Raw genomic sequence first — 15761 nt, 5'->3', positions numbered from 1 at the left:
TTTCAGGTGAGTAAAGCGCTCTGTAAGCTATGCGAGTATAGGGAATGCACTAGCGCGGGGTCAACGCATCAGCGCGTCAAACAAATCCCGCCGAGAATAACCGGCGCGGTGACTGCGGCGCCCCGTCTAGCTGGACCATGCCTGGACAATGCGGACTTTACACAGATATAGAAAACTCCCGTGAGACCCAAAAAATTAAGCTCCTGAAGACCCGAAGCAGTTGCATGAATTTTGAATTTGGAACCCGTAATTACTCAATAAAAGATCATAGTGGAATTTGTGGAAAAAATTGTATGCCGTGTTCTAGTAGCTCACGTAAATTAGTCAGAGAGACAAATAGATAGATCTCTTATCATTATTTCTTTTTAGTTTTCTGTTTCCTTTATTTCTTAGTTTTTAATTTCACGGTAATTTTGAATTTGTTTTGTTTTTTGGATAATTATTATTGACATTTTATAATGAAATGTTTGCCAAATCATAGATGATCATAATGTAAATGTATATAGATTAACATAAGAATAATTTATACTGTAATTTATCGTTATGAAAATAAATAAATCAAACATTGACGATCTTCGTAGCGAATCAAAAAATGATCATGATGATGTTGAATGAGATTATGATGAAAATTATTGATGATGATGATTGATTGATGAATGTCGAGTGATTTTCAATAACAACAAATACATTATTTTTATAATTTATAGGTAGCATTATGTTGAGCATTCTATAACTATTCGCGTTGATGAAAAAGCAGTCAAATACGCTCTGGTTTACCACCTGGTCTCCTTATCCAACCAGTGATAATATAATATTAAGAATACCTATCAACGTGAAACTCTAGTAACGTATCGTATCTTATGTAGAGTAGAATTCTGTATGGAAATTGTTAACTTCTTTAGTCTCTAATAATTAGCATAAAACACTTTTTAATAATCGCAATAAAAGTCATGTAATGAAAATTTACTGGCGTTAAAACAGTTTCTGTTAACAGCTTTTATGCAAGAATTGCTGGTTTAATGGCATAGGACTACATCGTCCGGTCGGCGGTACTAAAATACGGAAATAGCTTTAGATTCTAGACCTAGAATCCGGTTCGATTGGGTTTCGCAAGTCTCAATCCTTGTACACATTTATACCTAGGTATGTAATTAAGTTTTTGGCAAAGATTCATTTTTGGTACAAGCTTTTATCGCTATCTGTACTTTTGTCTTCATAGGCAACCAATACACATCGAGACAATTCTAAAAACCCCATACACAATTAAGTTGTGTTGTCTATCACAGAGTTTCTGTGCCCCCCTCCCATCTCCATCATCAGATCAGTTCTATGGTATGGTAATATTGCATTGTCACCCGACTTACATGTGTATGCAAATTTTCAGCTTCATTGGAAGTCGGGAAGTGGGTCAAATTTAACTTGCAAGATTTGAACCGTACAAACATAATTACATACTTACATAGGTACATACATTGCAGATAAATAAAAGCTTGATATAAGACATATTCGTAGAAAAAGCTGCACGTTCAAAACAGGGACTGAGACATTCTTATTCCTATGTTAACAACTACTTACAAAGGTGTGTTGCAATATACATATATAGTCACTGTGGGTGTCTACTTTAAATGAGGCGGACTGTATACCTTATGTGAGACAAATTACACAAATTTTGCTATAGAAACGACCCTACATCGTCTGATTAAAGTCCGCTTAAAACCTTTCATAACTTGTATGTCAAAGATGTCTATAAACCGGATTTAGGGGAGGGCAACCGGGGCTACAGCCCCGGCGCCTCCACAAAAGAGGGGCCCCCACAATAGAGACTTCGGAAAATTTACCATTTTTTTTTGGAAAATACTTTGGGGCTGGGATTCTCCACTCCTTTATTGCCCGAGGCCTCCAGACCTCTAAATCCGGCATTGTCTATGGGACAGCCAAACAAACTGAGCTTTCTATGTTACAACGAGTCTGAAGGACATTGAGAATATAGGAATTCATAAGTCGATTATAACTCGTTCAAAAAAACCATCAACACGATACCAATCAAGCAACACCCGCCCGTTCCTCAAATCGAACATTATCGCATGTTCGCGTGTACCATGGTGAAAGTGCACCGTAACTCACCACCAGTAACGAAACTAAGACTTATCCGTCAATGATAGCCTTATACTTGTGCCCTTCTTGTACCGAAGACTGCAATTTGATTCGCAACAAACTCGCTATTGGATTCGTTAATTGATTTTGAGTTCACTGCCCTTAAAGTTCTGACAGTAATTGGAAGATAACCGTCAGTATTTATTTCCTGAAGTATGAACGTAGAGGTAAACCAAAAGGGATTGACTGAGAAGTCAAATCAGCTTATTTTTCCGAACTGTCAAAACAATAGCCACTTGAGTCGGGACAAGCAGAACAAGCTACATACATTTGCAATGACAAAGTTCAGTAACAAATGTCAGATTTTAGGGGGCAAAATTACATGACAGGTAGGGAGTTCCTATACTCGTATCGATAAACTCAATTATCGATGCTTCTCTCATGTAATCACTCCATGCTTGTAAAAATATAACTACTGATCTGACCTTCAGATGGGTAGGTGAAAAATGTATTAATTGTCCATTATTTTTCTGTCATACAATAGTTGCCATAAGGACGAGATTTGCTTGTATATTTATACGAATAACCTGTCAAGGCGACCTTATGACAAGTGATATAGTGAAAAGTTTTGCCGGCCGCGGTCCTATACTTATTTTGACTAAAGTGTAGAGCTTGTAAAGTTGTAGGCTTGTAGAGATAGGGCGTGTAGAGTTAGAATCTTGGCTCTACATGAGATCTGATACATTTTCGACAGTGCGAGCCATATGGTCTCGTCTTAGCAACATTTTACATGAAAATGTTTTTGATAGGGTTGGCTTAGCGGTTTTCAGGACTTATAATTGAACAAAATATTGTTTAGTATTCGGGGTATTTAGCAAATTACCACTCATTAAATATGCCATGGTTACTCTGTCATATCACGATCCTGCTGACCTTACAGCTACCTAATAAAAACATTAGAATCGCTTAGACGCAACTAAGTATCTTATAAGACAACGGAACAAATCAGTACAATCGTCACGTTACTTATGTTGTTATTGAAGTGATATTCATTCGCAATCTTCTGTTTCACAATGTTTCAATTTCTTGAAAAGTGCTAAGTGATTTGTTTAAGTCAATGTTGACGATGTTTTAGCTTTGGACCTTATTACCATTGTCGTTAGGTGCAAAATACATATATATTTTTTTGTTCGATTGCACACAATGAAATGACACCTAGCTTATGTTAAAAGGCTGCTGTGTTTGCAAATTATAAACAGAACGGTGTGAATTTTCGCAAATACGAGCTTGTTATTTCTATTGCAGAACAAAATTATGTATTTCGAATGACATTGGCTATCTCACTTGTATCATTGACATAAGCTATCATCTTGTAACATGTTGTGATACCTCAAAGATTGAATGGATTGAAGGTTAGAAGAAGTGTGCAAATTAACAGTGGTCACTAACATCGTTATGAATGTTATAATCTAAATTCAAGAAGTTTAAATTAATTTGTACTGCTCATGTACAAGTTTGACATGACGTGGACTAAACGCAGACACGGAGACACAATGCATTACATGCTCTCAGTTACTTTAGATCTTACCCTTTTTTTTCTTGAATGAAGGTTTGTAGTACTCCTTGAAGAGATAGATTAGGCGGCCATGTTATGGCTTGGCCAGGGCCAGATTTCCACCTACGCCTACTAGGCCCGGGCCTAGGGGGCCTAGGCAACCTAGTAATGGTTTTGAGATGGAGAAGGGGGCCCTCTAATTTCCAAGTGCCATATCAAGTGCCTAGGGGCCCTAGGTCTCTAAATTCGGGCCTAGCCTCGGCCGAGTCCTTAAGGCTCGTAGAAATAAAGAAAATGTATTTGAAAATTTAGTACTGAGGCTAACTTACAACACTGCTCAAGATAGACTGTACAAGTCAAATTCCTCCAGCCGCCACATTAATCGTGATGAGGTAAATGAGGGTCCACAGCGTTGCACGTTTTAATTGCCGTACACTTTGTTGCACAAGAAACTGGCATGTATTATGTACTTTCTATTTTGGTGTATTATTTTCTTTAACCAGTAATTAGATCCACGTTACATGGGTTTATGTAAGTGTTATTAACTTATTAAAGTAACCACGAATTAGCGGGTTAGCTGAGGCCTGAGAATTATGTTGTCTAATCTATAGACAAGTGTGATTCATTCAATAAATATACCCTGTGCTTTTTTATCTCCCCTGTTTGGGAAGCATGGGTGCCGTATTGCTGCAGTAACATAACAAAATGTGTCAGCAAAGAGCGCAATGATGCACTGCCAATCAGATTTACTTTAATTTAAATTCGAATTTAATTGATTGTTATTAATTACATGCTCTGATAATTAATGGACTCGGAGAATTAACGTCGAGAACACGCAGGGTGCAATTTTTGAGCTTTCGGATTTTTTAAGGAATTTGGACTCTAAAATAATAAAACACAATTTCTGTTTCCGAGTTGATGTACGGTACCTAAATAATCATCCTGTACAAATTGCTGTAACACCTGCTGATTGAAAATCGTTTTTTTTTTAACTACGAATTAATTGTGCCCATCCTGACCTGGCCAAATATTTAGTCTTATTTTTGTGCATTCTCTTTCTCAAAAACGATTTTTCAGCTCCATACAGCATAACCGAGGTTTTAACCAGCGCTTTTTAACCACCAAACACATCTGAAAGGTTAATGGAGTCTCTATCAGGCACGTCAACATCATACGCCAAAGAACTTCACCAAATGGAAAGCAATTGCTGCGGTGGCAGACCGTGCTTACCCCGCTGGTCACGTTTGTCAGACATGTGGGAGCGATTAGGAGTTAGAGCTGCCGTAGATTTTATTTTAGATCTTTGATATTTTTGTATGTGTTGTCAGTTATAACGCATGCTTTTCTTTACAATACTCGAAATCCAATTGAAAAACATCCGTCATGATAAATATTTACAACTGCGTTATTGTATCTTCAAAACAATATACAGCTGATGGCATTCCAGGTGAGCGTGTTCCTTCCAACTCGCAAGTAATTAAAGAGTACATTAATATACACCTGACTTGCGTCAGATAGTTTTAAGACAAACAATTAAAGTAAACAATTGTAAACTTTATCACATTGACATAAGATTCACGAATCATCGTTAAAAGTAAAGTATAATGTAAAGATTAAAGACAGTTTGAAGATAAAAATCTGAAAACTAGATTGCGATAAGCATTAAACCTATTTAAAGCATGCTATGCAAATTAATATACCCATTAGTTTGGTACCTAAGCTATTAAATTAAAAATTTAAATTTTATTACGAAATACTCGTATTTAAAATTAGTTTTTAAACTTACAACCAGTTTAAAAGGGATCTCATAACAATTAATACATACAGTAAACTCGTACTAACATACTCGCGTTAAATCTCTGAAATCCCGAATGTGACAGATAAGTATGAGATAAACCTTAGGTATCGCAACACGTCTGAAAAGAAAGTTACCAACAATAGTGCCTATTGTTAGAAAAACAATAAAAACCAGTCCGCTAGACAAGTGCAGGCCTAGACGTAGGCGTCTGCGTGTTTACCTTCCAATGGCATCCGATAAAACCAACAAAATACTGAACCTTAACTGTTTAACCAGTTGCTGCACTTGCCACCAAAAGCAGACCGGTAAACTCGACCATCTTTTAAAGTAACCGGCGTTTATACAAACCAAAAACATCCTAAAACGTATTCGCTTTCAGTTAATTCAAAAACCTTTGAAAATTCGCTCGAAACTTAAATTATGACACCACACAAGAAAACATGAGAGCCGAAACGCGCGCGGGCTTGACACTTCACTAGCATGTGACACATTTTCATTGAGAAAATGCGGTATGCAGTTAACCTATTTGGGGAAGGGATCCATTGATTTTTCTTAAGAACGTCACGAGCGCGGCGGGCGGCGGCGCGCGCCGGCGGCTGGTCGGCGACTGGCGAGGCGAGAGGAAATGGCATGCCAGTTGTCATGCGGTGCGACTTGTCTGCCAGTTGACCTTCCGCATCGATTCGTGCTTGAGATAGCACAGCTGATTTGAGGATGCTAGGGACTGGAGAGGATTGATTAGCGCTGAGGGCGCTTTTCCGGAACGCGGAACTCGAAAGCGGCCTATCAAGCCCGACTGCCGCAGAAGATGTCAGATTACTTCAGGTTTTTATCTTTTCTTTTTATAAGAAAGTAAGTCGACCTCGCAAATACATGCGTGCATGTGCGTAATTGTCTTATAATTTTTTTGTTTGGGTTCCATAGAATCGTCCTGGTAGTAATTAGCTGTCTAAAGCACAGTCGGCGATAAAATCTTGTACCTATCAGTATTTAAATGTTTATTCAAACATACTTAGGTTTCCGGTTATTTGCTGCATTTGGTAGGTACCTATTTAATTTTCCTCATAAGTTAAAAAAAATGCGATACTGAAACGTGAATTACTCTTTATATGTTATTGAAAGCAGCGATGTAGGTAACTAATAGACATGCCAGCATGCCACGATTGAACTAATACAGCTGAACGCCTGCTAAATTTCTATTAGCAATATTTATCAAAGCACATTGCTATTAAAAAAGCAGCAGGCAATTTATTTTCCTCCTCTCATTTTAACGTCTTTGGGTATTGTTATATTATTGTTTCTAGAAATGTAGTCTCATTTAAACATCTCGGAACAGTTAAAATAAACTTAACTGTTAATCTATTTTAAACGCTAGACAGTTCGTTTCGTCTTCGTACTTTAGTTGCTTCAGTTAGTGTGTATTGAGTAAGCTCAATCAAAGTCAGCATCGATTAGGTACTTAAATTTCTATAAATGTATATATAGTATGGACGTGTAGTAATGTATATCTACAGTTCTGTATAAATGCATCCTGTGGATGAGAATTTATAATCGGAAATAAAATACAGAAAAGAAAACCTGTGTATGCGCCCTGCCTATACAAGATAATACCTCTACAAGAGGACCTCCGTAGTTACTTTGCTTAGATGCTTGTTTATCTACTTGACCAAAAAATCTTGACTACAAACTATTTTAACAGAGTTATGACTTTTTGATTTCCAACGACAGATTGACGATGACCTAAGCGTGAAATGCACCTCGCCTCGCCTCGCCTCGCCGCGATCGTAAGGTTACCCTTGCATTCATTGATTAATTACACATCTGTCGTGTGATGATGTATAGATATAAGATAATCTTTTGATAATGATAGTGCTTATAACATGGTATGTGAATATACTGATGGTAAGAAACGTATGAAAAACAAACGGACTTTTAAGATCTCCTATAACTTGTGCGACATCGAAATAATATTATTTATGTTAAAGCGGTAATGCATGCTATACAATAGTACATTACTATAGAGGCCGGGAAACGAAGGGTTGCAGGCCAAGTAGGATAGGGATATGTGGCCGGCAACCCCGTTACTCGCCGAGATTTGTATAGTGCTTTACTCCATTTTAATAAATAAATAATAATTGATGGTTGAATGCCAAGACGTGTAACAAAAACATAACATCAACGTTTAAAAACAAAAGAAGGTTGCTTTACAGACCTATAGGTGTGTAAGGCTGTATGAAATTATACATATCATCTTCACTGATAGCACCGAATACGTAGTATTTCCGGACCTAATTTGAAGTAATTCATGTCAACATTTCATTGCAAATTTGAGAAAATAATACTACATACTTAAATGAATTATTTCAATTATATACTTGAATAGTTTCAATGCCGAAATAGATATATGATTGCAGTCAAAAAAATTAATTCCCGACCCATCTAGTACCTTGTCACAGTGACAAATAATATGAAAATAAAAGTCGTATCTCTCATATCTATTGTCACTATGATATAATAATTCAGCCTATACACGTCCCACTGATGGACAAAGGCCTCCTCTCATGGGGCTCGGGCTATAGTCTCCACGCAGCCCAATGCGGATTGGGGACTTCACATACACCTCTGAATTTCTTCGCAGACGTATGCAGGTTTCCTCACGATGTTTTTCCACACTTTGTCAGTGTCGACATTTAATACCTTGGCTATACTTGCAACAACGTTCTCACATAATTGAAGCGCCTTCGAGTAGTTATTTCTCGAGAGCACATTCGCGACTGAAATAAAACCGCAGGCGCTTTAGAACGTTCACACGACTTATTGTTTAGGTGTCAAGCGTCTAAAAGTGCCTACTATTACACTAAGCAGTAAGCGGAATCACCTCATCTATTCTATTGGCGTTATTCATAATCATTTGTAAGAACTTGACATTGGCAAAATCATCATAGATTTGATGGAAGCCATATTTTAAAAGAAGAAGAAGAAGGCTGCTTAGTTTTATGAATAAGGTGGTGAGCATAAAAATAGCACTACTAAGCTTCTGACTTTTGAAAAATGTCATCATTATCAAATATTTCGAAAAAATTGTCAAAAACACTGCCAAAGATGATCAGTGTGTTTCTTTTTGTTGTCGATTATTGCAAATAACTTTTGTTCGAAAAAATGGTTTTTTTTATCTTTTGTCCTAATTAAAAAAATATTAACGTCAGAGCATTCCCAAAGAGTAACCCTACGTGGGATTTCAGGGTTTGTCCAATGGCTAAGGTCACCCTGTAGATTCGTGAAATGCCCCTATTAACCCATTGAACGCCACATCTGTCATACACGGCGCGTCATTCATCGTGAACCTCGTCGTCGGAATGCACGAAGGTTGATATTGGGTTGTGGCTCTTAGTTACCGTTTTTGGCGGTCAAAGGGTTAATGAATGTTTTAGACAGCTCCATGAGCATACGCCTGTGGCGACAGTATGTTAAACAGTACTCACTGAGCAGAGGGAAGCGGCTGGCCGGGTGCTTCCCCAGCGGCGTGCTGGCGCTGAGGTCGCTCTGCGAGCTGTGAAGGCTGCTCTTGCCGCTGCCGGCGGCCGAGCCGAGCTCCATGCGCATACGCATGTGGCGGCTGTGAAAAATTGATAGTCCAGTTAACTATCTTATATTTGAAGTTACAGTTCATTGAAAATAAGGGTTGGCAAAAATACGTAGCCTAAATTCGCCTTTATTACGTAACTTATTCGCCTTAACTAGCATGAAATCTTTAATATAACTTGTAGGTATCATGGGCGTTCAGTTAAGTTTTTTGTAAAAAAAATCAGAAATATATTAATTTTAAGTGTTTGTTTAAAATTCAAGCATGTTATTGTCAATAGATGTGATAGATTGTTCTAATTGTGTGAGTGGCAATCTGCAATAAATTGAATCAATATAATTTATGTAGAGGAAAATCGACGCATAAGGTGCGATCTTGTGGAACAAGGTTTCGATCGAGGTTCAACCTCACCATGATCTTGAACACTATGTTGTGGTAGTATCACTTAATTCTGTGTACAATTTTTACGTCGAAAATATCTATGGGTACGAATGTTAAAATACGAGCGCTCGATTTCGTCACTCAAAAATATGTGGAAAACGGCGAAATACTATTTTTGAAATACGAGCGACAGAAATTGGGATTCTAGTGGTCTTACCCACTCGTTTTCAATTCTATTGGTAGAATTTAAATGCCTAGGAATCACACGAAATCGAACGCTCGAAATTCAAAAGTTTATATAACTTAATTAACTTTTATGTAATCGTTTAAAAGTGACAAATATGTAAAGTTTTCTGCATAAAGAATCTAACCAAAATGCTACAATCGGCCTGATGGGCATACCACGCCGTAATTCACAGAGCCCCTAGGTTTAAAGATTTTAAAATTATGGATATTTAAACTTCAAAATAGTACATTACGATACAAGTGCGAAAAATAGGAAATTCGAAACGAGTGGCGATAAATTAAAACACGACCGAAGGGAGTGTTTTAAATCGACACGAGTTGCGAATTACCTATTCGCACATGTATCGTACAACGTTTTACAGTACATATGGCCCTTTAAATGTTCGACACAGTAACGTAATATGCTACTTCTCGCACTAGTGCTATAAAGTAGCCCCATATGTACTGTAAAGTATATTTACGAATTACCTATTCTCGTTATTGTGGTTAGTTATTTTATTTAATTTCAAGGCTAACCAATGTTACTATATATACACACTATTTCATGGTATTAAAACCTACTTAAACCTAATTGATTAAAGTAGAACTTATTTCAATTAAACAAAGTTGAAATTTCAATAACTCAATATACCGTTGAAAAGCCATTTAATTGAAACCCATCAGCAGCAAGTTTATTTTGACGACTAAAACATTTGAGTTTGATTGCAACACAATACTTGAAACACTATAAAAACAAACGCATTTATTGAACCTCTTTTAAACCTAATTGAAATCTTATGTAGAACACATTAGGTTTTTGAATCGAATGAACTATGTTTAGTTTCATATTAAATATGAAAAACATGATCACATGGCAAGGTAAGGCAGATATATCAGTTTACGTACCTACTTAGTTAATGATTATGTGAACATTAGCGTAAAGATTAGTTTACAAAGCTTGTTACGGCATTAAATTGTTGTTTCATATTATGTTCGTGTGAGTTGTAAATGAATCTTGCGTATATTATTATTATACTTTATATAGAGAAACATAATACATATTTAACTATCCGTAGTGCAGTCAGATGAATACAAATAAGTAATAAATATGTTAAAGAATATTTAATAAGAATTACCTCTTTGGCTTAATGCTCGTGTTTGTAGACTTAGAGCTCAACATCCTACTGACACTGCAAGCTGTTTGAGATCTTTGCAAGGAGAAAGAACAGTCCACCTTCGACTTAATGTCTTTGAATGATTTCATCTTGTAATCCGTCTTCAGGTCCAAAGAATTCTTCTTGGTTAGGCTTTCTCGTCGATCTATTTTTTTCACGGTCTTCGGGCTACTTTGTACACTGTTATCGGCATCTGTATTCCGATTGGCTAACATAGTTTTTAATTTACTTGGCACATCGCGTTTAGGCATTTTGTACTTTTTGAGTGTAAAGCTCCTCTTTTCGTCCTTGCTTTTAGCGTTCGATCTAACATCTTTCTCGCTGTTGAGAGAATTACGCTTGCTCGTGTTCTTAGGAGTCTTATCTTCCTCTACAGTCGGGTTTTTAAATGACTCTTCGTTCATACCCTCCTCAGGACTGCAATAGGTGTTGGCCTGTCCTGAATTAATGTTCTTTTGACTTAATTCAGAATGTGTTGATGGTGTCGAGCCCTCGGGAGACATGTCGTCTATGACATTTAAAAACACGGGTGACTGACGATGGTTTTCGAAATCGGTGTAAACACCACTTGAATCCATGCATGAATCATCATTCCTGTTCACCATCAAAGGCGGGTTACCGTTGCTATTTTTCCCACCATATAAAGCTCCATCTATCACTTGTGCCTTTCTGTCTCCCCGGTGCATGTGATCATCGAGGCCATCTGCGTCACTTTCAGTGAAGAAGTCTGAGTCGGTCATAGGATCTGGCCGCCTGGTAACAGGGACATTTTGCCATTCCATTTCTATGACATCTTCACGGGGTTCTATTGAATGGTCCGCAGTTCTGCTGACTGGCCTCGACATTTCCCCGTCGCCTTGATAACCGTCCAAGCTCGTTATACTAGTTATGCTGGTAATAAAGCTATTGGAGACTTTAGATGTTTCCATTGATTTCTGGTAGTCGTTCTTGTTGTCAGAATACGTCTGTGAATCATGCAATGTTGAGTTAGAAAATTGGGAGTTATAACTAATTTCGCCGTTAATATCAGAGTTGTCTAGAGGCAAATCTTCAGGCGACGGTGTTAGTTCTATCCTTTGAACTACCAGACGGTTTTCATGTTTACAGTCTAATGGTAGTTCTAAATTTACAGTTGTCTCAGCTATAGAACTGACTGGCTCTAAAATACTGCTGTGAATAGAAGGCATGAATTCATCATCTATCACGTTTGGGGTTAACTCGTCTTTGGAAGTGTGTATTTGTTCCGTTTTAATTTCTTTAACCATGCTTGTCACTAAGTTATCAGTTTTTGTCGTTAAGGAGCTAGTGTTTTGAGCAGATAAATTATCACAAGATTTCGATAATTTCTCGGATTTTACCGACTCTATGTTTCTTGATATTGGAGCAGTGCAGTCATTTCTTTCAAACTCATCATTTTGTATGGTCGAAACTGCTGAGTTGCTGTCAGTCTTATCAGTTGATGGAGTATCACTACAATCGGGCGACACTTTACTTTCATTGTTATCACAGAATATCGGAAGTCCTTCCACAGTTGGAGAAAAGGCATTTTCTAGGTAGCAAATATCATCCATCTGATCTGGAGTCAAGATTCCCAAACTATCATCCAGTGAGTTTTCTTCATTAGTTCTGTTAAGTGAGTTATCATTGGGACTCAAATTCGTATCATATATTCGAGGGTTTATCTGCGATTTGAGTTGCAAACAGAGGTCAGACCTTGAGTGAGTATTAAACGTTTTCGTAACTGGGTAGGTAATTTGATTTTCGCATGAGTATTCGAATTCTCTCATCGGTTTTTCGTCGAAATTTATAACGTTGGGAAGCCTATCGGCACTTTTGTTAATAGAAACAGTAGAGTTCTTTAGGCTTTGCGTGTGCAGCAGATCTTTTTCAATACTTTCTTTGAACGTGGAAGGTTGAAGATCGAACAAGAGGCTGTAAGGGCCTGATTCATCTTGTTCCTTTTCATCAACTAATTGGGTGATACCATTAATCAGTCCTTTAGTTTGTTTGTCCACGTTTCTGTCCTGCTTTTTAGTTATTTCGTTCAACTTTTCCCTTAAATCTAATATTCGGGGGTTTTTCTCCAGTCCTTTATCTAAGCTTAAGCTCATTTTTGGAACTAGGTTCAAGTAGTTACTACAGAATAGTTCTTTGTTGTCCGCTGTTGTCCCCGCATCGATGTTTTTGGGCTTGTCCGCTGTGTCGGCTTGTTTGTCCTTGGAGGTATTGATGACATCAATACTCTTCATGGAGTAGATGCCTCGGATGCGTAGCTTGCCATTTCTGTCGATGGGGATCTGCAACAAGCAACATGAATATGAATGAAGTGTTTTTCCTAAGCTATATTTAAATCGTTCGATCAGATTTTAATGTTTTTAGTACCATATAATTGATATAATTCAAAATCAACATTTACTTGCTGCAAGATACAAACAGCATAAAAATTACTAATAATATGACACATAATCGAGCAATTAATCCGTCGGACAAGCCTAGACCTCAATGGGCCTTAGTAGACATAGTTCGATCGACCTTTGCTTAATTTGGGACTAGATCGATCTGGGCAAGTTTGTCTTCAGAATCTTTATTACTAACTAAACTAAAACGCTTGAAATAGGACGTTTTATTGCAGTCTTCTTTTTTCACAAGACTTATCTGTAATGAAGAAGTATTAAACAATGCAAGGTTTTGACAGCAAAAAACTGGGATTTGCAATGAATAAGATAAACATAGCGAAATAATAATTTAATTAAAACCATATTCTGTAGACACATCATCGTAGTGATTTCCATCATAGTATGATGTCATTACTAAGTATATGTAGTTCACAATCGTGCATAGCATATGCTATAATTTATTAGCGATCAGGGTCGTGTATATAATTTTATAGGAACTAAGAGTTCTCATTTAAGTTTTAAAAAAGTACGATTACCAGAAACCTTTGAAAATGTTGGGCCTAATCACGTTTTGAATGTTTGGGCTTATAGTGGAGTAAATAGTGGTTGGTTTGTCTCAGGCGGAGCAGCTTTGGACGATTGTCAAAGTAATGACGTTTCTCCCTTGGAAAGGGAGGGGGGAAAGGAAAGCTTATTTAACATTCGGATCCAAAGACCTTTCTTAACTCAAAATTATGAGTAAATGGACCAATATAGGTACCAAAATGTGTTTAAACCACCAAAATGACAACAGAATTTGATTCCAAAATCTACCCAACGCATCTATACTGCGTGTTTATAGATCTATGGCCATACCCTGACATGTGAAGTTAAACATTGATATATAACATCACGTTGTACAAAAATATAAAGGCTTTGAATGCAGGCACGCAGCCAGCGTGACCAGTGTGTCGTCATACATCGCTTGCCACTCCGCTCAATGCATTATGTATGGCTAAACCTCTTATATGGATGGCGAACCGGCGGCTCCGGAGAATCATTACAACCAGTTTTTTAACACCATACTTGACGGATATAATAGTCACGTTATCGACGCCATAAACATGAGTCGTGAAAAGTAATCTGTGCTGTCTAGCAAGCATGTCGTCATCACATTGATTAGTGTGTCCAGTTTAGGGAATGATCCTGGGACGGGATTCGGAACTGATTTTGTATAGAAAACCCGTACCGGTAGCACACCCTATCGTCCATCTGCCATAACTACACCCGCTGGTTGCAAAGTATGAAATGCATTTGGTTTTATTACAAATAAAACCCCATTACCCCAAGTGGTTTAATTTGTTATTTGGAAAAGTTGGTAATATGTCCATCTGTATTGTTCTGAGATTTATGGAAACAATTTCATGTTGTTACCTACACTGTTTGAATTTGAAAATATATCAAAGATATTAAATTATTACTTCTTTAAAAACGAACACACTTATTAATCAACGTACTGCTTGTAAGTATATTGTGAAGGCGGTAAGGAACCAAAAGATAATTACACACAATTATAAGAAGGCTATAACTAGATAACTATGGACCGCATAACTCAATGATCGTGGTCAGTAGGTAATAATGTCGTTACTTTAGCTTGTTTCAGATTTATTTCCCAACAAATCGAGATGTTTAAAATGGCTCTTCTACACGATGGCCCAGCGATGGACCAGCGAGAAACTATGGAATGAACCACGTGTAGATGCGTACGCACCATCTTTGGCCCACTAACTGATGTGCGGACGCAAAACCGACACCGTGGCCATCCCATCGCCATCCCGCCGTGCCATAAGCCATCCGACACCACTACCCTCACTACACGCTGGCCCATCTTAGTGGGCCAGTATGATGGCCCTTTGTGTAGCGGAGCCAAAGTAAATGTTAAAACTGAATTTTATGAAATCAGTATAAAATAAAAAGTAGTTAGCAGTACATGTTTGCCCCTGTTTTAATCAAAATCAACTTGTTATTCGCTTTTGGCAGACTTTGCAAAGACGTCATCTATACTTTGTAACAGCATGAGCGTCAAACAGGACGCCGAAGTCTATACCGCAAAATGTACGGCGCCGTCTGGGCGTCATATACTCGTTCATTCGTATACGAACAATATGAATTAAATATTAAGGAAACCTCAGTGCCAAGGTGCCAAGCAAAGCTCCGTGCCAGAGAAAGGTAAGTAAATATTTAAATTATAAATAAGAAACGAGATATCAAGTAAATTTGTATTTAACAAGTGTTAAGTGTTACACATAAAACATGAAAGAAATGGCCGCCTTTGTAACGAATGACATGTCACCTTCGACATATCGATAATTAGATATCGAATTACGCCACTGTGTTTAAATCCGACTTTGAACTTTACGCACAATAACAATAATTAAAGTATTGTTTAAATTGCTTAATTTCGTCTCAAGTACAATTCAATTGCTGAGAGAAGTTACAACGAATCGAACTACATAGAACTTCTTTCACACTATTTTGCGGTAGATTACGAGTAGTTCATAATCAGATCCGTAAT

At 37.5% G+C, this 15761-nt stretch overlaps 1 protein-coding gene across 1 annotated transcript in view; it reads right to left on the bottom strand.

Moving 5' to 3' along the window:
- LOC133515320 (microtubule-associated protein futsch) overlaps positions 1-15761 on the bottom strand; it is a 151859-nt gene that overhangs the window by 109903 nt on the left and 26195 nt on the right. The window contains exons 2-3 of the mRNA XM_061847781.1: positions 10773-13108; positions 8930-9063 (exon numbers count right to left, since the gene is read on the bottom strand). Of these exons, the coding sequence (XP_061703765.1) occupies positions 8930-9063; positions 10773-13108 (2470 nt within the window). The remainder of the gene's footprint in view (positions 1-8929; positions 9064-10772; positions 13109-15761) is intronic.

This window comes from Cydia pomonella, chromosome 2, assembly GCF_033807575.1.
Source record: "Cydia pomonella isolate Wapato2018A chromosome 2, ilCydPomo1, whole genome shotgun sequence".
In the NCBI taxonomy this organism is placed as follows: Eukaryota; Metazoa; Arthropoda; class Insecta; order Lepidoptera; family Tortricidae; genus Cydia; species Cydia pomonella.
This window is presented reverse-complemented; position numbering and strand designations above follow the sequence as displayed.